This window comes from Gymnoscopelus microlampas (genome assembly GCF_963454915.1).
Source record: "Gymnoscopelus microlampas genome assembly, chromosome: 13".
NCBI classification, from domain to species: domain Eukaryota; kingdom Metazoa; phylum Chordata; class Actinopteri; order Myctophiformes; family Myctophidae; genus Gymnoscopelus; species Gymnoscopelus microlampas.
In genome coordinates this window covers 49,739,179-49,763,044 of record NC_139950.1, presented here as the reverse complement: position 1 = coordinate 49,763,044, position 23,866 = coordinate 49,739,179, and the positions used below count along the sequence as shown (strand labels likewise).

The 23,866-nt window shown below is 42.7% G+C and overlaps 1 protein-coding gene and 1 long non-coding RNA gene across 2 annotated transcripts in view; both read right to left on the bottom strand.

Moving 5' to 3' along the window:
- LOC311059249 overlaps window positions 1–23,866 on the bottom strand; it is a 510,343-nt gene that overhangs the window by 333,835 nt on the left and 152,642 nt on the right. The gene's annotated exons all lie outside the window — the stretch shown is intronic.
- The window catches only part of arhgap22a (Rho GTPase activating protein 22a), a gene marked incomplete at its 5' end in the record, with an annotated part of 50,872 nt that overhangs the window by 7,639 nt on the left and 19,367 nt on the right, over window positions 1–23,866 (bottom strand). The window contains 6 exons of the mRNA XM_084075408.1: window positions 773–846; window positions 975–1,107; window positions 1,518–1,734; window positions 4,409–4,537; window positions 20,800–20,887; window positions 23,758–23,866. The exon at window positions 23,758–23,866 is cut by the window's right edge and continues 88 nt beyond it. Of these exons, the coding sequence (XP_083931534.1) occupies window positions 773–846; window positions 975–1,107; window positions 1,518–1,734; window positions 4,409–4,537; window positions 20,800–20,887; window positions 23,758–23,866 (750 nt within the window). The remainder of the gene's footprint in view (window positions 1–772; window positions 847–974; window positions 1,108–1,517; window positions 1,735–4,408; window positions 4,538–20,799; window positions 20,888–23,757) is intronic.

The following is a 23,866-nucleotide window of genomic DNA, read 5'->3' as shown; positions in this document are numbered from 1 at the left end:
TGCTATTATGAATCTGTCTCTTTTCCTCCGTACGAAGGAGTGAAAGAGTAGGAGAGATTGAGTCATCATGTTGCCATTGTGTTGAGCTGCCTGAGTGGACTCAGCCGTCCTGTGAGGTCTTTACAATCTGATGCTGAGGAGGAGACACACGCACGTCCACTCCTACACAGTCCATCAGTGATGTGTCACAACATCCTCTGATGACAGCATGAGTGGGCCAAATAGGGTCCGTTTCCGTCCTGCTGTACTTGATCATACTTACAGCATCACACGAAAGTATCAAAAGTAACAGATCTACAAGCTCGATACGCGTCGCTTGTAGATCTGCTACTTTTGAATTTGAATACTGAATTTTAATCCTGAAAAGTATTCCCCCCGACAGAGAAGATATGCATTTGGCAGTGGATCCCCATTTGAAAAGATTTTGTGCCAGAGAGTGGAAAGAAAATCTAATATATGGCTTAAGTAGGCCTATTTAAACTATCCCTCGTTTTTGCTGGGGACCCAAGGACCCCACTTTGAGAACCAATGCTGTATGCAGTATATGACTGTGAATATATTTGACCGACTCCATTCCCACACATTTAATACATGTTTATGCATTTGTCTGCTGCTAAGTGATGTCTCTTGTACACCAGATTGAGATACCTTTATTTTATTTTTGTAGTACACAATACAGCTCATTTGATATTGCCGTTTTATCATTTGTTTTATTATTTTCTTAAACTGCAATTTATGGACATTATATGTACTGTATATATTCCCTACTTACTTGCAGATGTATTTCAGAAGGTTGTAGTTGACCTGAGGAAGGGCCTCCACTTGTTTACCAAGCTCTACGATGCCCTTTAGAAAACAAAAGAAAAGAAAATTGCATTTAAGTGGGCAGATAGTACTGTTGGAGAAGAGGGCACAGTACATTGATAGGTAGCTATACTGCAGTTAGAGGGAAGTATGAATAGAGGTACAGTTACCATTTCCTTGTCCTTGAGGAGCAGCTGAGCACAGGAGAGGAACTGTGTGTATTTGGAGAAAGGGATTACGGGTTCGGGCAACTCCCGTATGTACAGCTTTAGCAGTGACGCCACCGTGTGGACATCTGTGGTACTGTACGAGAAGGTGAAGGCCAACATGAAGTGATCCTTACAACTTTATTGAATTTAAGGAAAAGCGATATTTTTTTGGTTGAAACTAAAGGTTTTTAGTTAAAAGGTTAAAGCACTATATTGTGATAGTAGTCATTGCTATGTAGAGTGTTTATTCAGTAAAAGGAGTCTCTGTGTCTCTCCAGCTCTTTAATAAACAGAAAATACATTTTGAGGTGGGTGGCAAAATTTCAGCCAATCAGGAGAGAGTACCCACTTATCAGCTTTTTATAGCGTTCCAGTTCCAATTTTGTCTGCTCATTTCTTAGTGTCATCAATTCCCAATGTACTTGTTTAATCTGCATCATGTCTGAGTTCTCTATCCTGATTGGATAAAATTGGTATCCTGACCGTGTTACTGTGTACCCGTACCTGTCGAACACTGGCTTCTCGCCGCGGTCGAACGCGTCCTGCAGCTCTCGCACGTGATTGGTCTGCCCCGGGGCCCTGAAGAGCCCTTCCTCCTGGAGGCCCTGTTCACGTATGAAGCACACACACTGCTCCACCAGCACGGGGACCGGCCTCTGGGGGGCGCCACACTGGCCCCCCTCACACACCATGGTCTCCTCCAGGTGCTGACCGAAGATCCCTGCACGCACACGCACACGCACACACACACACACACACACACACACACACACACACACACACGCACGCAGCAGAGAAAGTTAACTTCTATCACAAATAGACACATGTGTCTTTCTCTTTCTATGTATGTGATTGTTTATCTTGTTGATTTGAGTTAATGCTTATTCTGATATTGGATAAGAGCATAATCTGCTAAATGTCTAAAATTGTAAAATGTAATTTTAAGTACAGAAATATTCAATCAATTGTTATCTAAGCAGCAGTGGTAGAAGTACTCGTTTTCTTTCCTTTTTTTTAGGTTAAAGTAGCAGCCAATACCACAATGTAGAAATACTCTGTTACAAGTTCTGTATATACAGTAGCACCACTGATATAGCAACATACTGTTAGGATTTAGAAATTATTTCTAGATATGTATTTGGCCGTGGACCCCCATCTCAAAATATGTCGGTCCAGGGACCCCAGAAGCAAAGATTTGAGTTACAAATGTTCGCTTTAAAAATATATATATTCAAAGATTTGCACACATTTTCCTGATTAAAAAAGAAAAAATAGCTCATAGCACAGCACAGATGAGCTTCTAGATCTGCTATTTTTGAACAGCCAAATAAATCTAAAATGACACAGAAGCGTTCCCGGATTGAATGGGTTAACCCCTGGGGGGGAGGTACTCATCTATTAGGACATAATTATATCCTGATAGATTCATGCTATAGTATAGGACACACAGAATCCTGTGTGTTTTGTGCTGATAGAAACGTAATGCTCCACTTTCTCTAATGCCCGGATATTATAATAGTCAGAAAGTTAGTAAAATATGAGTCTCTGTGTGAGAGCTTTGGAAGCCAAACAGTCTATTCATAGACTTTGGGACACCGTCATTAGTCAATATGGTTCACTAGCGCCTTCTGCTGTAACGTACCTTAGGGTTATTTTTATCTCCATGTCATATCGGCTCTGTCGGGGGGGAAAACTCATATGTCCAAAACGGTTACTTTTTTCAGGATTTATATTGAAAAGCATCGAGAGAAGCAGATCTACAAGCTGCGAACCGCGCCGCGCTTTGAGCTTGTAGATCTGCTACTTTTGATGCTTTAGTGCAGGGGTCTTCAACGTTTTCAAGCCAGGGACCCCCTACCTGAGAGAGAGAGAGATGAAGCAGGGACCCCCTCTACATATTGTATAAAATTGAGTTGCAGATTAAACCTTTTCATAGATTTCATCAGTGTTGTATGAACTAATGTTTTTGATCTATTTCACTTAGACCCTCAATACTTAGTTATCTTGATCGTTGGCTCTGTACTTGATCTGCTCTTTTTTCCTTCTACACCAAACCTCTTTGCCGAAAATAGCCGATCTACAAGCTCACAACGCCTCGCAGCGCGAGGCGTTGTGAGCTTGTAGATCTGCTATTTTCGGTTAATGTAAAAAATAAAAAAATACATCCTATCACACAAAGATTTGGCGGACCCCCTGTAGTAACTCTGAGGACCCCCTAGGGGTCCCGAACCCCGTGTTGAAGACCCCTGCTTTAGTGTGACGCTGTAGTATGAACAAGCAGGGCGTTAATTTATTCAAAAAAAACACACAAAGTTAGAATATGGAGATAAGAGGTTTCTGCCCGACAACAACGTCCCAGCTTTCTTACACCAGCAAATCTTAAAGCCCCGCCCCTTTCTCTAGAAGATACTGTTAAAGGGGATGTTTTTTTAAAACCCTATTTTTAGATCATTGGGAACACAACCAAAGGGCAGTCAGTGGTGGAAAAAGTACTCAAAAGTATCAATACTGCGATATAGAAATACTCTGTTAGAAGTAAAAGTACGGAGATAATTCTAAATGTACTTGAGTAAAAGTAAAATAAATAATGGTATCAAAATGTACCGCTGCAAAAGTAGAAAGTTACTCATTATGCATAATGTCCCCTTTCACAAGTTTTCAAACAAATACAGATCTTTTGAAAATAGCAGATCTTCAAGCTCACACTGCAACGACTGCTATTTTCAAACTGCTTAAGTGGTTAATGTATGTTAATAATCAAAATCTACAATGTAACTAGTAACAGCAGTTGTTATGTTTTGTTTTGTTCTGTTTTGTTTGCCATGGGCTTATATTCTTATATCTGTCTGAAAACATTATTCCAGTGCAGGGTCTCCCGGGGGTTAAAATAAAAAACAGAGCAAAAATAAATAATAAAAAGGCAGCAGAAAGCCCCCGGCATAGTTCCATTCAGAATATAATCTTTCCACCCAGCCTTCGCTTTTTTTTTTGTCCAAATTATCTAAAAATAGCCCAGGTAAAAAGAAAAAAATATATACATACAGTAACTATTTAGCAAAGAAATGACATGTGTGAAACGTGTGGATAGCAAAGATTAGCACCCCCCAAAAAACCCTCATAATAAGGGGTTGTGGTATAAAAAAGTTTGAGAACCCCTGAGCTAGGGCATTGGCTCTAAAAGTGGGGTCTGGGGAGTGGAGACTCCCAGGGGTCCTTGAGGGGGTCCCCAGCAAAATGTGTTAATACAGCACTGCAATCATTTTAACCACTTGTTGGCTATTCAAAATTAGCAGATATACAAGAGCGTACTAGTTTTTTGTTTTTTTTTGCAAATATTTGAAAAATATCTAAAATGTTGGTAAAATGTGTAATAATTTAGATAATGTTTTTGTTACCTCCTCCCAGAGGGGCCCATATGGCTCTGCGTATGGTCCTGACCCAGTCCTCCATGTCACTCTGAGAATTAGCCATCAGTAGGAAGGTCTCATGGCTCATCCCGGTCCGATCCTTCTCCCCACCTCCACCTAATAACAACATTACATTACAGTCATTTAGCAGACGTTTTTTTATCCAAAGCGACTTACAATAAGTGCATTCAACATAGATAGGGAACAAAACTACTAATCACTAGAAGACTTAAGTGCATTTTCTGCTAAAACAAGCAACCAAGAAGTATATCTAGCGCTACGGTAAAAGTGCAATATATCAGCTACCTACTTTCTTAAACAGATGAGACAAAATAGCAAAATCAAATGAGCAAGAGCTAAAACAAATAAGTGTATCGACTAAAGAAGATCCAATAAAACAATACAATAATAAAACAAGAGTTCGTACAACTGGTTAACAACAAGTAGGCAAGGCGAAGAGGAAGGGTAGTGTTTCCTGAAGAGGTGGGTTTTCAGCCTGTGGTGAAAGATGGGCAGTGACTCTGCTGTCCTGACATCAGTGGGGAGTTCATTCCACCACTGTGGGGCCAGAACAGAAAAAAGTCTTGACCGTGTAGATCGGCCAGAAGGACCCTTGAGTGACGAGGCAATCAGTCGCCCCCGAGGTGGCAGACCGAAGTGGTCGGGCAGGAGTGTAAGCCTCGACCATAGCCCGGAGGTAAGAAGAAGGAGCTGTTCCTTTCACTGCTCTATAGGCTAGCACCAGGGTTTTAAAGTGGATGCGAGCCGCTACGGGGAGCCAGTGTAGAGAACGGAGAAGGATAGTTATGTGGGAGAACCATAAAAAACATAATTGATACATGATGGGATCAATATAGATGAAGTACTCACATTTCTTATTCAAGTAAAAGTATCAATACTGCAATGTCGAAATACTCTGTTACAGGTAAAAGTCCGGAATTCAAAATGCACTTGAGTGAAAGTACAAAAGTGTTGGCATCAAAATGTATTTAAGTACCAAAAGTACAATGTCCCATTTCACAAGTTTTCAAATGTATACAAACCGTTTGAAAATAGCAGATCTACAAGCTCACAATGTGTCGCATCGATCGGCTATTTTCAAATGGCCGAAATGTATATAGGGCTGAAGTGGTTAGTGTGTTTAGTAATGATCAAAATCTACACTAAGTAACTAGTAACTAAAGTTTTCAAATAATTGTAGTGGAGTAAAAGTACAATATTTACCTCTGTGATGTAAGAGAAAAAAGTACTGAGTAGCCTACTGAAGTACTGAAGAGTACAGAAAATAGGAAATACTCCATAAAGTAAAAGCACCTCAAACACTGTACTTAAGTACAGTACTTGACTTCACAGCACTGCCTGTGAGGGGGCACACAGCTTGTTGCTACGCGGTGACTTTTCAGTCAGGCGTTGATTACACACATAATGACATACATTCACTTAATGGACACTCAGTTAACCTTTAGCTTCTGAGAGTGCAGACAGCACATCTTCACTGTCAGGGCAGTAAACCTCTTATCAAGTGCTGATTTCGTCGACTAAAACTATGACAAAAATGTCCGTCGACTACCTTTTTTTCACAGACGAAAACTAAATAAAAACTAAGCTACGATTATTGAAACTAAGACTAAATATATTGACGATTTCGTCAACAAATAAAAACTAGACTAAAATGTTAGTGAGGGATCTAGTGGAGAAGAGATCCAGTAGAACTAAAAGACAAGTAATTTTATGTTTGGTTGCGCTCGGGAGTTTCTCTCTGAAAATAGCAGATCTACAAGCTCACAACGCGTCGCGCTGCGACGTGTTGTGAGCTTGTAGATCGGTTATTTTCAGCATGCAACCAAATGTCAAATCTGCCATTACGACACCATCAAGGCTTGATTGATTGATTGATTGATTGATTGATGTACTTTATTTAGTAAGACATGAGAACAACAGTACATGGAAGTACAAATTCACAATACGAGGTCTACTAAACTGGAAGACTCATAAAAGCACTGAGCTTGTTTCAAATGAGTTCCCCATGCACACAAATCATGATGACATATAAGAGACAGACAGTTATACACACTACTATAGAATGTCATACAATCAGTTTACAGGTTACTGGTATAAAGAGTGAGAAATATGTACAAAAGAAGAAGGAGAGGGGGGGGGGGTAGGTTAGGTTAGGACTTAGACAGGGGCCATTTTCCAATTGCAGCCTCCTGAAGGTGTATCTTTAGGGCAGTTTTGAAGGAGAGTAGGGTTTTACACTCCTTTACTCCTTTTGGTAGGGCGTTCCACATTTTTGATGAATAGCATGAGAACGAGTTACTTCCCTTTGTTGAGCCAAAAAAGGGTTGGACAAGGTTTGTGGAGCTGCCTCTGGTAGGCACGGACAAAGGCACGGACAAAATACATTTTAGTCGACTAAATCAACTGTAGATTTAGTCGACTAAAATCTTATGATATTTAGTCGACTAAAACTAGACAAAATCTAAAACATTTCAGAAGACTAAAATATGACTAAAACTAAATGAAATTTTATTTTATGCCAAAACCGGGATTTCTCGTGTTTTCAAAGAGTAGCGGTTGAGTGCCGAACATGGGAAATCTTGTGTTTTCAATGTTTTGTTTTTTTTTCCACAAGGGGGGGGGGAGGGGGGGCTAGTGCAACTTTGGAATCACCCACGGTGCCTCTTAAATGGAAGGGACAGATGGATCACCGCGCCCAAAAACCTGGTTCCGTCCACTCCCATTCTATCTCCTTGAGAAAAACCTCAAGGTGGGGGAAACGAGCCGTTTTCGGTGCGCGATCACTCCGCAATGGCGTGAGTGTTATTGGTCCAGGCATTAGAGCCTGGACCATCCACCATCGTACACGTGCTCGTCGTGGAGTCTACAGCTCTAAACAGCGCAGCGTTACTTAGATCTCTATCCTGATTGGTCAAAATTGGTTATCTTGACCTGAAAATGCATTTTCTGTTTAATAAAGAGCTGGCAAGACATGGAGACTCCTGTTACTGAACAAACACTCTATAGCAATGAGTACTATCACAATATAGCATTACAGCATTTAACCCTTATTTTAACCAAAGAAAATCACATACCCTACCTCTAATGCATGCATTTGTAATTCAGAGAGTGGACAAATGTAACCAAATGGACCCGTATTTGTTCACTCTCAGAGTTACAATAACTCTCACAATTGTACAGTATACAGTACATAGAGGGAACCCGCATTCACAGTTATTACACAGCAGCAGTGCGCTGTGGTGCATTGTGGGTTATGATGTATGTGTGTGTGTGTGTGTGTGTGTGTGTGTGTGTGTGTGTGTGTGTGTGTGTGTGTGTGTGTGTGTGTGTGTGTGTGTGTGTGTGTGTGTGTGTGTGTGTGTGAAATGACCCAGAAAGAGTGTGTCTGTCCCTGTGGACCAACCCACTGACTGACTGACTGACTGCACCAAACCTCTCATTAAATCTTTGTTAATGATTGATTTGTTAATTTAGTCGACTAAATGTATTTTGGCGGTGCCTTGATGGCGTCGTAATGGCTGATTTTACACTTGGTTGCGTGCTGAAAATGGCAGATCTACAAGCTCAAAACGAGATTGTGAGCTTGTAGATCTGCCATTTTCAGAGCGCAAAAAACGAGTGCAACCAAACATAAAATGACTTTTAGTTCTACTGGATCTCGAGTCTAGTTTTTTTAGTCTAGTTTTTTTTTGTTGATGAAATTGTCAATATATTTAGTTTTAGTTTTAGTCATCATAGCTTAGTTTTTATTTGTTTCGTCAGTGAAAAAAGGTAGTCGACAAACATTTTTTTTCATAGTTTTAGTCGACGTCGAAATCAACACTGGCTCTCTCCCTGTCAACTGTGTTTTAGGTTAACCCATTAACACCTGAGGCCAAGAGACAGACAGAGACAGAGAGACAGAGAGACAGAGAGAGAATCTAAAATGTCACAGATGATTCCCGGTTTTAATGGGTTCAGAAAAAAAGGAACACAGAATGGAAGATGAAGAACACAGTATACATTTTCAAAACAATAAAAAAAAAAACGGCAAAAGCACAACAATGAAATCCAACATAGATTAAAAAAAGTTTTAAAATAAATAAATAAAACATGACAATATTCGCTCCCTCCCTTGCTTCTCAATGCATATTATATGACAATATAGGGTTGCAATGGAAAATAAAAGGGACACTTTGTACGTGAGCATAATAATGGACATTCGACCACACTGTCCTTTCTTCAACCGTCACCATTTTTAAATCTCACAACTCACATTTTATTTCTGTCACGCTATCTCTCTCTCTCTCTCTCTCTCTCTCTCTCTCTCTCTCTCTCTCTCTCTCTCTCTCTCTCTCTCTCTCTCTCTCTCTCTCTCTCTCTCTGTCTCTCTCTCTCTCTCTCTCTCTCTCTCTCTCTCTCTCTCCCTCCCTCCCTCCCTCCCTCTCTCTCCCTCTCTCTCCCTCTCTCTCTCTCTCTCCCTCCCCCCATCCAAGGTGATACTGGACAACGCTTCACACCCCCATGGATACACTTTCACACCCACACACACTTTCACACACTCCAACCACGCACATGCACGCTCGCACACACGCGCGCGCACACACACACACGTTTTTTTTTTTGTACTATTATTACTTGTCAGGTCATCGTCAGTGGTGGAAAAAGTACTCACATTTCTTACTTAAGTAAAAGTATCAATACTGCATTGTATAAATACTCTGTTACAAGTAAAAGTCAGGAATTCAAAATTTACTTTTTTTTTTTTTGAGTAGCCAATTATTTTGTACTCCCCTTTTCTCCCCAATTTAGTCGTTATGCCCAGGAGTGAACATAACTGGTGCGCAGGTGCGCATGCGCACCCAAAATAAATAATGCGCGGCACATCAGACGTTTTGCGTACCAACAGCTGGGACAGGAATTTCCAAGCTTTTATTTTTTAGCAAAACTAAAAAATAAAAGCCTGGAGATCGAGGCTAGGAATTTACTTCCTGAAGCCACACTCACACAATCACGCTAAAGCACACGTCGGCCCCATGTACAGCCATTAGGCGCATGAGGAGGGGACGCATGCTGCACGTGATTGTGTGAGTGTTGCCTCGCATCCTGACACACAGACACGCTGCGAGTCGCAGCTCACTGCGCGCAGCCAGCAGCGGCTGTTAGAGGCACTCGTCACCGATGACGAACGCTCCGTGATGGTGCAAAATATGCCGTGAACGTCCCAATCTGGCGGATAAAAGCAGCGCAGCACAGGGCACCAACCTTGGGGGGTTCACCAAACGGCGTGAGAAAAAAAAAAACGGCGAAAAACCCTCCCGCCCAACACTCCCTGCTGACAGGTGCCCCCCCCCAGCCTGTAGGAGTACGTGCAGTGACCAATATCACCCTCCTCCTCCCCGCCCGGCTTCCCTCCTCCGAACACGGGCCAATTGTGTTCGTATAGACGCCCGACAAAGCCGGATGCAGCACGGTGGATTCGAACCCACAACCTCATCATCATCAAAGATCATCGCTTTTAATCAATGGCGTATCGTCATAGAGGCCAGTGGGGCCATGGCCCGGTCTGGAAAACTCTGCTCCCCCACTGCCCCCAGGGGGAAAAAAACAAAAAATCTACATAACAACATTAGCACCCATTCTGTTGTAGCCGAACCACCGGAATTCGCCTTTGTTTTCAAATCGGGCTTATTTGCATTCGGCCGGATAGTTAATGGGTGGCCATTAAAAAACGTTTTCCCCGTCAAACCGGTTCTCTTGCCAGGTAAGACTGTCACTTATCAGCCGTCGTTGCGCGAGCCCCCCCCCCCCCCCCCCTCCCCGCGAGGGGGCGGGGGGCGGGGGGTTTAAGAATCTGGCCCGATCCACGTTAGGACCCACCATACGCTAGTGCTTTTAATTATAATAATTTCATATTATCAGAATCGTAGTAAGTTGCTAGTTATTTGGAAGACCACTTGCAATATCCTCACAGCCCACAGGTTGTGAATCAATGCTCTAGTTCTTTTCATTTTTTTCTCCTTCATTTGCTTTTTTCACGGCTGCCGGTTCCTTTCAGATTCCCAAGCTCCAGACGTCTTAAAACTAGGACTTAAAGGACGACTCCACCCATTTTCAACCTATCCTCATATAATAGGTCCTCACTAATGCTCACGATAAAATGGTACCATTTTTTGGGGCGGTGTAACCGCCCCCTATAAGTGAGTTTTGGACACTGACCAATCCTGCACCGTGATTGGCCAATAGTCTACAACGCTGACCCTTCCACAGTCAATGCAAATCTATACTTTTGCAAAGTCAGCCAATCACATTACAGCTAGTGTCATCACCACTAGCTGTAATGTGATTGGCTGACTTTGCAAATTCTGGACTGTGATTGGCTAGCGAAACACATGACACATGTGCAGCCCTATGAATAGCAGTATGGACTTAAAAAAAATACTTTTAGCCCTTTTTTTAAGTGAGTCATGTTGTGATGACCACACACCGCCCACTTCACACTGGGTGTGATTTTTTCTACTCAGTCTGTGTCTCAGAGGAGGGCTGTGGACAGTTCAGAAACCCGTCAACCAGTGACATCATCGATGGGGAATCCAAGCTAATAGAAACTGCAGGCTTTGTATTCCTGGAAAGTTGCAATGCAATAATAGAAGCCATTGTTCTAGCCTTAATAAAAATGTTCTTGTCTCTCTTTTACGTTTTCGTCCTTTTGTCGTGTTGTCATGGCTGCCATGGTTGCACTTTTTATGGTTTGTCCTGTTGCTGTTGTCATGGCTGCCAGTTCCCATCTGATGTTGTGTGGGAGTCCTGACTGCTTCAAACCATACTGAATAACTGCTAGCTTACATAATGTCTTCAGACTAGGACTTACATGTAAGATATGCAAGGGGAAATCTGTTCCAAAGAGGATGATACGATCTCCCACCATGCAACAGGACATGTCACCGCCCAAATGTGGGCCTTTTCCCTTGGGCTCAACCTTCCTCCAGGAGAAGGTCTTTGGATTTAATTTCCACAGATCATTTAAGTCTTGTCCCAGATCAGAGTTGTATCCACCATATATGTACAGTTCTCCATTGTAGGCAAAGGCTGCATGATTGTAACGTTGTTCTGGAAGAAGCTGTGCAGAAGGTGTGTTCAGCCAACAGTTGGTCTCTGTGTCAAACACTCTGATGTTGTTGTCCTGGTGCCCATATCCCCCAAATACAAACATCTTTGTCCCGATGATGGTGGCAGAGTGATGTGATGAAACAGGTGATGGAATGCCTCTGGTGTTAATTAAAGACCAGATCATTGTGGTGGTGTCCAACTTGTACATGTCATTATAGTATCCAGTCAGCTGGTTGTATCCTCCATGGATAAACATGACCTTCTCCAAGACACAGGCTGAGTGGACGGACCTCGCCTCCGGAACAGTTCCGGAAATCTTGGGCTTGAACCATCTGTGGGCGTCGACATCAAATGCATAAAGAATGTTGTCACTGTCTCCCGTGATGGTAATCCAATTCACCGTCCCACCCCAGATATAGATGATATCTTCTATCAGTACAGCTGTGTGTCCGTAGCGCATGCAGGGAACATCTCCTCTTTCAGTTATCACTGGGGGCAACCTCATCCAGCACAAAGTCACTGTGTTGAAGACGTGAACAACAATCTGATCCATGTTGTAGGTCAGCGTGCTTTTGAACGCTCCAAAGGAATACACCTTGTCCTCCACTGGCCCAGCAGCACAACCATAGAAGCTGTCTGTCTGTGGTCCTCTTTTCAGAGGCACAGACCAGCACAGCATCTCTATCTCTGTATCTCTCTTTTCTTCCTTTGTTTCTCACTCTGTGTACGTCTGTCTCTTCTTTGTCTCTGTGTGTTTCTCTGTCAAGGTCTCTGTATCAGTGACTCTGTCTTAATCAAATAATCTCTCAATATTCCTCTCGATCTCTAGATGTCTGCAACAGCTTATATAGGCTGACAAAGCTCTGGTCTGATGTCACTCACAACACAAACTGATGTCATGCATGTGGAACAACATGTGGAACAACATCTACAAGCTCACAACGCGTCAGCTTGTAGATCTGCTATTTTCAAATAGCCTAGGTATAAAATAGGGCTAAAGTGGTTAATGTGTGTTTTATAATATAATGATTTATATCTGCAAAGTAACTAAAGTTTTCAAATAATTGTAGTGGAGTAAAAGTACAATATTTGCCTCTGAGATGTAGTGGAGTAGAAGTAAAACTATTGGAAATCGGAAATACTTAAGTAAAGTACAAATACTTCAAAATTGTACTTAAGGACAGTACTTGAGTAAATGTACTTAGTTACTTTACACCACTGGTCATCGTTTATGCCATTTTAACATTGTCAACAGTATGCCACGCTGGCACACAATGAAAGGTAGTGAGTGATTTTCTTTTGGTTAAAATAAGTAAAATGGGTACTCTCTCCTGATTGGCTGAAATGTTGTCACCCACCTGAAAATGTATTTAGCGTTTATTAAAGAGCTGGAGAGGACATGGAGACTCTGTTACTGAACAAAACACTCATATAGCAATGATTACTATCAGATATATCGTGCTTTAACCTTTTAACAAAAAAACAATATCACTTACCCTACCTTTAAGTATAAATATGGCATAACGCCAAAACCAACCCCTAAATGCTCAGTCCTAACCCAGACGAAATATTTTCCTATAATTGTAAGAAAAACTCTCCCCAAAAAAACACATTTCAGGACCAGGAAACCTGTCCTGAAATGTGTTTCTCAATTCTACCATACTTGCGGGGACATTTGTCCCTCAGAGGTACAGTATTACAAATCTTTATGTGATATTTTTCTTTTTACCATAACCACTCGAACCTAGCATCCCTTTTCTGAGGAGAACTTTAGCCAAAAATAGCCGATCTACAAGCCCACAACGCCTCGCACTGCGAGGCGTTGTGGGCTTGTAGATCGGCTATTTTTGGCAAAGAGGCATAGGTGTAGAGGGAAAAAAGAGCAGACCAAGTAAACAAAAAAAAGTATAATTTACTTGAGCATATGCCCCTCAAAATGTCTGTGCACGCCACTGCACACACGCACGCACGCACACACACACACACACACACACACACACACACACACACACACACACACACACACACACACACACACACACACACACACACAACACACACACACACACACACACACACACACACACACACACACACACAGAATGTACAACGTGGCTCAAACTGCCTCCCCAGGGTTAGGCGGGTGTTATTATTGTACAGGTACAGTGTTACAGTACAGTGGCATCATGTAGAAAACTGCTGACGACGCAGAGGGAACGCACAGGGCTCTGGGGTTTTCCCAGCATGCATCACTTCTCCCACAAAGTTCCTCCCAGTGATCATCTCCGCTGTAGCCGTTAACGGAATATATTGACATTTATGTGTGTGGTTCATAACATAACAGCTGACTGTGTGTGTGTGTGTGTGTGTGTGTGTGTGTGTGTGTGTGTGTGTGTGTGTGTGTGTGTGTGTGTGTGTGTGTCTCTCTCATTGTAGAAAGGTCGTAAAGAAGCACTTTCTCTCCTATTGGGAATGTGTGGCGCGTGTGCGTGTGCATGTGCATGTGCGTCAGTGGTGGAAAAAGTACTCAGAATTTTAAGTAAAAGTATCAATACTGCAATATAGAAATACTATAGTACAAGTGTGTGTGTATGTGTGTGTGTGTGTGTATGTGTGTATGTGTGTATGTGTGTGTGTGTGTGTGTGTGTGTGTGTGTGTGTGTGTGTGTGTGTGTGTGTGTGTGTGTGTGTGTGTGTGTGCGTGCGTGCGTGCGTGCGTGCGTGCGTGCGTGCGTGCGTGCGTGCGTGCGTGCGTGCGTGCGTGCGTGCGTGCGTGCGTGCGTGCGCGTGTGTGTGTGTGTGTGCGTGTGTGCGTGTGTGTGCGTGCGTGTGTGTCAGTGAGGCTCAACAGACACACCTTTGCTAAGTGATTTATTACCATGGAGGTTCTTCAAAGCAAAGACTAGCAGTGGGGGGGGGGGGGGGGGGGAGGTTGGGGGGTGGATGCTGACTTTGTCCCACAGAGTGGTTATGAATATTGAGTCCTTCTTATGGGGGTTGCCTAGCGTCCCTTGAAAGACGTACAAGCTCGCAGCACACTGTGAGCTTGTATATCTGCTATTTTAGGCTAATGTGAACCCCAGAACATGGATACTGGGGTTCACATGCATAATATAATATACAGAAACTGTAGGAACATGTTTACAGTGAGATTTTATGTTTTTTCTGGCGTCCCGTATTGTTCTTGGATTTTTTTCTGCACCCCCCCCCCCCCCCCCCCCCCCCCACACCATTCTATTACCCCCAAAAAAGACATTTCAACTCAAGCGAAAATTGGCGAAAGTGGCCATTTTCAATATGTTTTGGCCATTATCTCTGGATTATCTACGTCCAATCTGCTAAGTTCAAAGCTGGTTGGATGCGTGAACTTTGGAGGACATTAAGCACGCTATGACACATTTTCGGGTTGTTGGGGTTTCTAGGGGGAGGCGAGATCTTAGTTGGGCAGGAGACCTCCTGTCCTGCCTCTACGGTGGGTACGCCTCTGATGGGGACACAGGCTGGTCCCTGTGGTTACCGTTTACTGTTTACATGTTTATATGACTGACAATGGACATTCTGTTATGGGGGGGGGGGGGGGGGGGGTTATAAACCCTGACAACAACCTACACATAAAAACACATTCAAAATATGTAAACAGTGTGTGTGTGTGTGTGTGTGTGTGTGTGTGTGTGTGTGTGTGTGTGTGTGTGTGTGTGTGTGTGTGTGTGTTTATTACACAAGCAGTGATGCTTAATATGCTTCAATGCATGCGCAATAAACACACGTGCGTGTGAACTTAAAGGCAGCAATCCGTACGTTTTATGTCCTCTCGTAACAGAAAGAGAGGTAATAATTGCAGACTGCACTCTGAACCCGGCCGGGTCTCCCATACGGGGGGAGAAACCAAACATGTATCACTCAGTCAAGAGGGACTCCTCCTCCTTTGCTTGCACAAGTGGAGATGTTTGGGGAGATGCACTTATTGTAAGTCGCTTTGGATAAAAGCTAAATGACTGTAATGTAATGTAATGTTTGGCCTTATGAGCTTCAGGCAGGGCTATACTTTTCAACCACTGCTTGTCCTATACCCGACACCAGGATCTTAAAGTGGGGGACCACCTCCTCCAACCACTGTAGATGTGCAAGTTGCGAACACAGCGGAAGGAGGCGCGCCGAAAGTGAGCTTTCTATGAAACCGTGCTCGGGTTGTGTGTCTGTGTGTCTCTCTGTGTGCACTGCCTGTGTGCAGCCGCACCCCATGTGACTCACGCTCTCATTGGCTGCTGACAGATCTCAGAGTGCACTACATTCTGGCTGAAATCAGCCTGCCCCCTGGGTGACTAATTACACTCCTCTGAGAGAAATATAGCAGCTACAGTAAAGAATAACACATCTAAAAGCATCTACACGAGTTCATCCTATAGGGATATCTAAGAATTCCATGTCATTTGTGCATATTTCAGGCCGGGTGGCAAGTTAAAAACTAGTTTGAGGACAGTTTGAGAAAGCTGCGTTTGCGCATCTTACTTGTTTAATTGTATTAACATAACATAACTACATATTGATTCAAATAACAGTTCTAAACCCATTGGTTCTAAAAGTGGGGTCCGGGGACCCCCAGGGGTCACAGTGCCGCGCTTCGAGCAAAAAACATTCAAATCTTCTGAACAGAAATAGCAGATGTACAACATCTGCTATTTCTGTTCAGAAGATTTTGAATGTTTTTTTTGCATCTTTAAACACAAATCTTCTCTTCTGGGGGTCCCAGCTGCATGTGGGGGTCCACGGCCAAATATTTATCAATTTGGGGGTCCATAGGCACGAAAAAAATCATATTTTCTCATATTTTAGATTTTTTTTTCTTTCATATTACTTTTTGAAAATATTTGAAAAAATATTTGTAATAATTTCATATAATTAAATGTTTTGACGGGTCCCTGGCACAAACATTTTCAGATGGGGGGGGGGGGGGGGCAGTGGCCCAATAGATATCAATTTGGGGGTCCTTGACATGATGCGGTTTGAGAAGCACTCAGGATGGAGTGAGAGAGAACACAATAAAGCAGAGTGATGCAGCATCACTGCAGCTTATTCTGCACAATGTCTCTCTCTCTCTCTCTCTCTCTCTCTCTCTCTCTACGCCCTCGTCAATAATTTAAAGCTCAGAAAGACTTACAACCCACCATTAACCCAATAAAGCCGGGAACGCATCTGTGTAACCACTTTAACCATTATTTTACACTTTGGGCTATTCAAAAATAGCAGATCTACAAGCTCATAGCGCGGCACTGAGTGCCGCGCTATGAGCTTGTAGATCTGCTAATTTTTTTTTGTTATCTTGAAAATTTGTGCAAATCTTTGAATATATATATATTTTTTTTAAAGCGAACATTTTAACTCAAGTCTTTGCTTCTGGGGGGTTCCCTGGAACAACATATTTTGAGATGGGGGTCCGCGGCCAAATACATGGGGGTCCTTGACATGATTATTGTTTTTTTTTTCAGAAAACTGTTAGAATTTAGAATACATTTGTAGAATCCCCCAGAAGCAAAGATTTGAGTTAAAACTGTTCGAGCTTGTAGATCTGCTATTTTTGAATAGCCAAAGTATAAGATAATGGTTGAAGTGGTTAAAATGACAGATATGCTTTCCGGGTCTTAATGTGTTAATGGAGTCCTTAGCCCTAAGGAAGGACTCCCAGGGTTTTTAGTGAGATTGCAACAACAGCCCTGTTGGCCCGTGTTGTAGCTCTTTCTGGCAGCAGCAGCACTACCAGCGGGTTCACGATGCACCCATAGGCAGTTAGTGGACCAAGTACTGAGTCCACCCCCAGTACTTGAGTAAGAGTACACATACTCTTTTGGGGATCTCATTTGAAACAAGCCGTTGTGCTTTTATGGGCGATCCAGTTTAGAGGATCTTGTAGTGTTAGCTGTACTTCCATGTACCTTTTCCATGTCTTTCTAAATAAAGTACTTCAATCAATCAATCAATCAATCAATCAATCAATCAATCAATCAATCAATCAATCATACTCCTGGTCAAATTTAGTCCACTAGTAAAAGTAGCTCAGTCAAAATGTTACTCAAGTAAAAGTAAAACATGGAGACTCCTGTTACTGAACACACACTCTATAGCAATGATCACTATCAGACAATAGTTCTTTTAACAAAATAACGTTTTGTTTTAACCAAAAAATATAATTTACCCTACCTTTAATATCCGTCTGAGAGAAATGTCTAGAAGCCCATCTCGGTTCTAATAGGCTCTATGCACAGCAGCCATTTTGGAGAAAAATTGGGCCTCTTCTTACTTCCTTCACAGCTGTTACCAATGATACTAATGAAGGCTCTGTTCCATTCTGGTCAAACAGAGTCAGGGTGCTGATATTGTGCATGTTGGCTCACTAGAAATACTAGTGGGTCTCAAAGTGTGGTCCAGGGACCCTCATGGCTCCTTGAGAGGGTGTAACTCTGAGAGTGTACAAATGGAACCAAATGGACCCTCCCGGGTCCATTTGGTTCCATGGTCCATTTGGTTCCATTTGTACACTCTCAGAGTTATGGGGGTCCTTGAAATTAGAAAGTTTGAGAATCACTGTGCTACACTAAATGGAACAGAGCCTTAATTAGTGTCATTGGTAACACCTGTGAAGGAAGCAAGGAAGGGGCCCAATTTCTGTCCAATATGGCCGCTGTGCATAGAGCCTATTGTTTATGTTTACCTCAAATGACTTGCTCTCGTTTCTGTTGTTAGTTTTTTGGACGACTCCTGGCGGATCCCTAAAAGATGGTTCACACATGTCGTACTGTACTGTAGTGGCAGTTTATTTTGGTCATAAAGGGACTGTATATACTGTCCAGTACGCTGTCCTAGACCAGAACCACCGACCCCACGCTGTCAACAGCAGGATGAATCAGGCCATTGTTGGGACGTCTGGGACACATGAGGCCAGCATGTCACCTCTGTTACGCCTCATGTTATGAAGTAACATGTGCGACAGCCTGGGACACACAGCTGTCTTTTTGCAGGACCCCCAGTCCTCCCTTTCATCTCACTGTCTGTCCCCTAACCCCCCCCCCCCCCCTCCCGCCACACGCGCGCGCACACGCACGCGCACACACACACACACACACACACACACACACACACACACACACACATACAGATTTCTCATGTTAAAATTCTTCATATCATAGATTTCATAGATCAGCTTCATAGACTGTATTTTCAGACATTTAATACTTAGTAAACTTGACCTTTTGCTCTATACTTGGTCTGCTCTTTTCCCCCTCTACACCAAACCTCTTGACCGAAAATAGGCGATCTACAAGCTGACTGTCAGCTTGTAGATCTGCTATTTTCGGCGAATGTTCCCCTCAGAACAGGGATTCTAGGGTTCAAGTTGTTCGTGTAAAAAATAAGTTCCTATCACACAAAGATTTGGCGGACCTCCTGTAGTAACTCTGAGGACCCCCTCGGGGTCCCGGACCCCCTGTTGAAGACCCCGGGTCTACACTAATTTAACACAAGAGTTTAATTCAACTCTGACTGCAGACTCCATGAATTAAAGCAAAAATACATTCTCACGACTGATAACATTTTGTAAGGCCAAGCCAAGCCCTATAATGTGTGATTTGTGAAGCAGCCTGACACTAGCGGTGTTTCCTAAACCAGTGGTTCTCAAACTTTTTCATGTCAAGGACCCCCAAATTGACACTTATTAGCCCGCGGACCCCCATTTGAAAAGAAGGGACCCCAATAAGAGAAGGTTTATATGGCTGTCTAGCAGTGATTCTCAACCATTTTAATGTTAAGGACCCCCAGTTTTACATGTATTAGGCTACGGACCCCCATTTAATGGCATTTATACCTCTGGGACCCGAATTTATATTATAAAATCAATGTTAATGCAACTCTGAGAGTGTACAAATGGAACCAAATGGACCCGTTAGGGTCCATTTGGTTCCATTTGTACACTCTCAGAGTTACAGACCCATAAGGGTCCATTTGGTTCCTATCCATCATTTAGCTGGGGACCCCCTGGAACCGCCTCAAGTACCCCTAGGGGTCCCTGGACCCCACTTTGAGAACCAATGTCCTAAACAATTAACACAACATGTAAAATGATGATTCGTAACAGAAGGATACGACGCCCAGCATGAAAGCACATGTTGGCACAATGCCAGCGTGACGTAACAGCAGGATGTCACACCTCTAGTTATAAGTCAGCCTTTTCCTAGAGACACCGCTCTGCTACCAGAATAGAAAAGATACTATCAGAATAGACCACGGAGGAATAGACACATATATTCCCAAGAGGTTCAGGAAGAATAGCTACACACATACAGTAGCTACATATATATCCTCCACACAGAGTCACAGACGAAATAACTCCATTGAGTGGACTATAACCAGTGTTGCCAGATTCTGTGAGAGAAACAAGCAACCAGGTCTAGGAAAACCAGGCCGAAAGAAGCGACTACTACTTGTAGATCTGCTATTTTCAAATAAAATCTTGCGGGCAAATTATAATGAGCAGATCTGGCAACCCTGACTAGAACTCCAATAACGTCATAACGTTGTGTAGGCAGATATATAGTCATAAACCGCCATCTCAGGTACTAAGACTGAGCCTTACACCCTCACATCTATACCAGAAGAAACATAGGGCTACCTCATCCTTCCACCGTTAAGTATAAGAGTGCTCTCTAGCGCCCTCTGGGTCTCAACATTAGTGACACTCTCCTTTGTTCTACCACAGTCATCGGTGGAAAAAGTACTACATTTCTTTACTTAAGTAAAAGTATCAATACTGCAATGTAGAAATACTCTGTTACAAGTAAAAGTCCGGTTTTCACAAGTTATCATACTGTATGTCTAAAATGTATAACAAATCTTTTGAAAATAGCAGATCTACCAGCGCACAACAGAGCTTGTATACAGTATCTGCAGTTCGTTGGAGCGACCTGTATCGCGGCCGTCATATTAGAGGGGGCACGCTGCCACTCAAAGTGACTACTGGCCCATCACAGCGTGTTGGCTACTGGCCAATTACAGCGCGTCTTTTCCAGGATTTGTCAGAATCTAGTTGTTCCGCCCCCACCTGCCTCTGATTGGCCTACCGAACGTCCCCTTTTGTGACACACGCGGAAGTTTCCCGCTAGCCCCGCGGAAGTGGAAGTGCGCCCGAAGATACAGACGCCTCAGAACCGGAGGAGGCGTGTCTGCCTTTATATGTCTATGACCTTTATACGTCTATGACCATGTCTACGTACTGAACCTACCTGGAACGATCTCAAAGAGATGGCGACCTGGCTCCTCCTGATTGGCTGGCAGCTCGTTGACCTGACTGCCTTGGAGAGGGATACAGCCCTGGTGGAGAAGAGAGGGAGACAGGTGAGAGAGACACACACACACACACACACACACACACACACACACACACACACACACACACACACACACACACACACACACACACACACACACACACACACACACACACACACACACACACACACACACACACACACACACAGACAGACAGACAGACAGACATAGAGTCAGAAAGAAAGACCATCTGGAGACCCCCAGGGGTCCTTGGGAGGGGGAGTTCAGGGGGTCCCCAGCTAAATTAGCGAATATAGCATCAAAATCAATTTGACCACATTAAACCCTATATATACACATCGCCTATTTTAAGAGAATCTTGACATTTCTAGATTAATTTCAACAATGAGTTCCTGGCACGAAATATTTTCAGATGGGGGTCTGCAGCTAAATACAAGTTAATTTGGGGGGTCCTTTACATGCACAAGTTTGAGAACCACTGGGATAGACAGGCAGAGAAACAGACAGGCAGGCAGAGAGAGAGACAGACAGACAGGCGTACAGTCAGACAACAATGGCACCGAGGTACGGTATCCGAGAGCCAAGCGACATTCGGGACATCCAAATCAATGAGTACTTCTCGGGGTTACGGTACGTGTACTGCATGTTAATATCTCTCTCTCTCTCTCGTACAGGAAGGTAATGATGATGGAGAGAGAGAGAGAGAGAGGGATGAGTCAGGCAAACATCTCTCCTGTACGGACGGTGCAGTATATATAAGCCTCCCTCCATCATCTCCTGACATAAAGACAGGGTGGAAGGTCGTCTGGCTAAGTGCTCTGACTGACTGAACACAGAGGGTCAGCTAGTTACTACACTGGTACTACACCTTTATAAACCACTTAAAGAGATAGTTCAGCCCCAAAATGCCCTTTTTTCTATCAATTACACACCGCTTGACTTGAATTCATGTTGTTTTGTTGCATTCCTGAGCCAATAATTTGATTACCGGCTCCGGTCGGTAGGAGACTCAAGGTGTCAACTTTGAGTCTCCTACCAGAGACATTAACATCTGTCCGCCGGTCATCAGATTATTGTCTCAGGAATGCGACAAAAACAAAAAAGTCTCCATGAATTCAAGGCTTCATGGGGTGTGTAATTGATAGAAAATAAGTACTCTTTTGGGTGAACTATCCCTTTAAACCAGTGGTTTTCAACCTTTTTCATATCAAGACCCAAGACCCTCAGACTCAAGACTTGGTACCATAGGAGAGATAACAGGCAAAACGTTGATCAAAAATAACAATGCTTTAATTAAAGGTAGGGTAAGTGATCTACTTTGGTTAAAATAAGTGTTAAATAGCTCTATATTGTGATAGTACTCATTGCTATAGAGTGTTTGTTCAGTAACAGTGTTAAATAGCTCTATATTGTGATAGTACTCATTGCTATAGAGTGTTTGTTCAGTAACAGTGTTAAATAGCTCTATATTGTGATAGTAATCATTGCTATAGAGTGTTTGTTCAGTAACAGTGTTAAATAGCTCTATATTGTGATAGTACTCATTGCTATAGAGTGTTTGTTCAGTAACAGTGTTAAATAGCTCTATATTGTGATAGTACTCATTGCTATAGAGTGTTTGTTCAGTAACAGTGTTAAATAGCTCTATATTGTGATAGTACTCATTGCTATAGAGTGTTTGTTCAGTAACAGTGTTAAATAGCTCTATATTGTGATAGTACTCATTGCATAGAGTGTTTGTTCAGTAAAAGGAGTCTCCATGTCTCTCCAGCTCTTTATTAAACAGAAAATGCATTTTCAGTGCTCTCTCCTGATTGGCTTAAATGTTGTCACCTACCTGAAAATGTACTATATTGTGTTTACTAAAGAGCTGGAGAGACCCCTGTGACCCAACAAACACTCTGTAGCAATGATTACTATCACAATATAGTACTTTAAACTTTTTAACAAATATTAACACAAAGTTAATATCACTTACCTTCCTTAAAGTAATGCAGATGTTTAACAATAATTTAACTCTTGAGAGCGTAACATGAAACCAAATGGACCCTTATGGGTCCATTTGGTTTCATTTTACGCTCTCAAGAGTTAAAGATCTATAAGGGTCCATTTGGTTTCATTTTACGCTCTCAAGAGTTAAAGATCTATAAGGGTCCATTTGGTTTCATTTTACACTCTCAAGAGTTAAAGATCTATAAGGGTCCATTTGGTTACATTTTACACTCTCAAGAGTTAAAGTTCTATAAGGGTCCATTTGGTTACATTTTACACTCTCAAGAGTTAAAGATCTATAAGGGTCCATTTGGTTACCGACTCTCAAGGACCCCTGGGGGTCCCCGAACTCCACTTTGAGAACCGTAGTACCTTCATGGTACATTATATACTATTCTTTGTAAGGATTATTCAACATGAGTTCAGCCCTGTAGCCCTGAATGAATGCACACATACGTTTCTGGGGTTGGATCAGAAATAGAAAATAATGTATCATACTGTCGTCTGTTCCCTGGTGAACAGCATATATTGTGTCTCTGCTGCATGGGGGGGGGGGGCAGAAACCTGGTATCTCTGTGTTTCAACTTCTTCATGCTTTTTATTCCATGAATGAATGCCCTACTTCTGCAGTGATGCAGTGTACTCACGTGTTTTACTTGAGTAAAAGTATCAATACTGCTCCCTGGAAATATTTGATTTTTCTTTATTTTTTTTGGCAGACATTTGTAACTCAAATCTTTGCTTCTGGGGGTTCCTGGAACTAAATATTTTCAATCCAAAAAATGATACACAGAAGGGTTAATGACTAATAAAATATTGAATCAATCAATCGATCCATTGAAACGCGGGTTCTTTTTGTTGTGGACATATACGTGGTTTCCTCTGTATCCATCCTGTACCTGTGCCTTGCTCTCCTCCTGGTCCTTGTAGAAGTACAGAGCCTCGGGCCGCAGCACGAACCAGCGCAGCTGCCAGTTCTTCATGATGCTGCGCTGCCTCTTCAGCCAG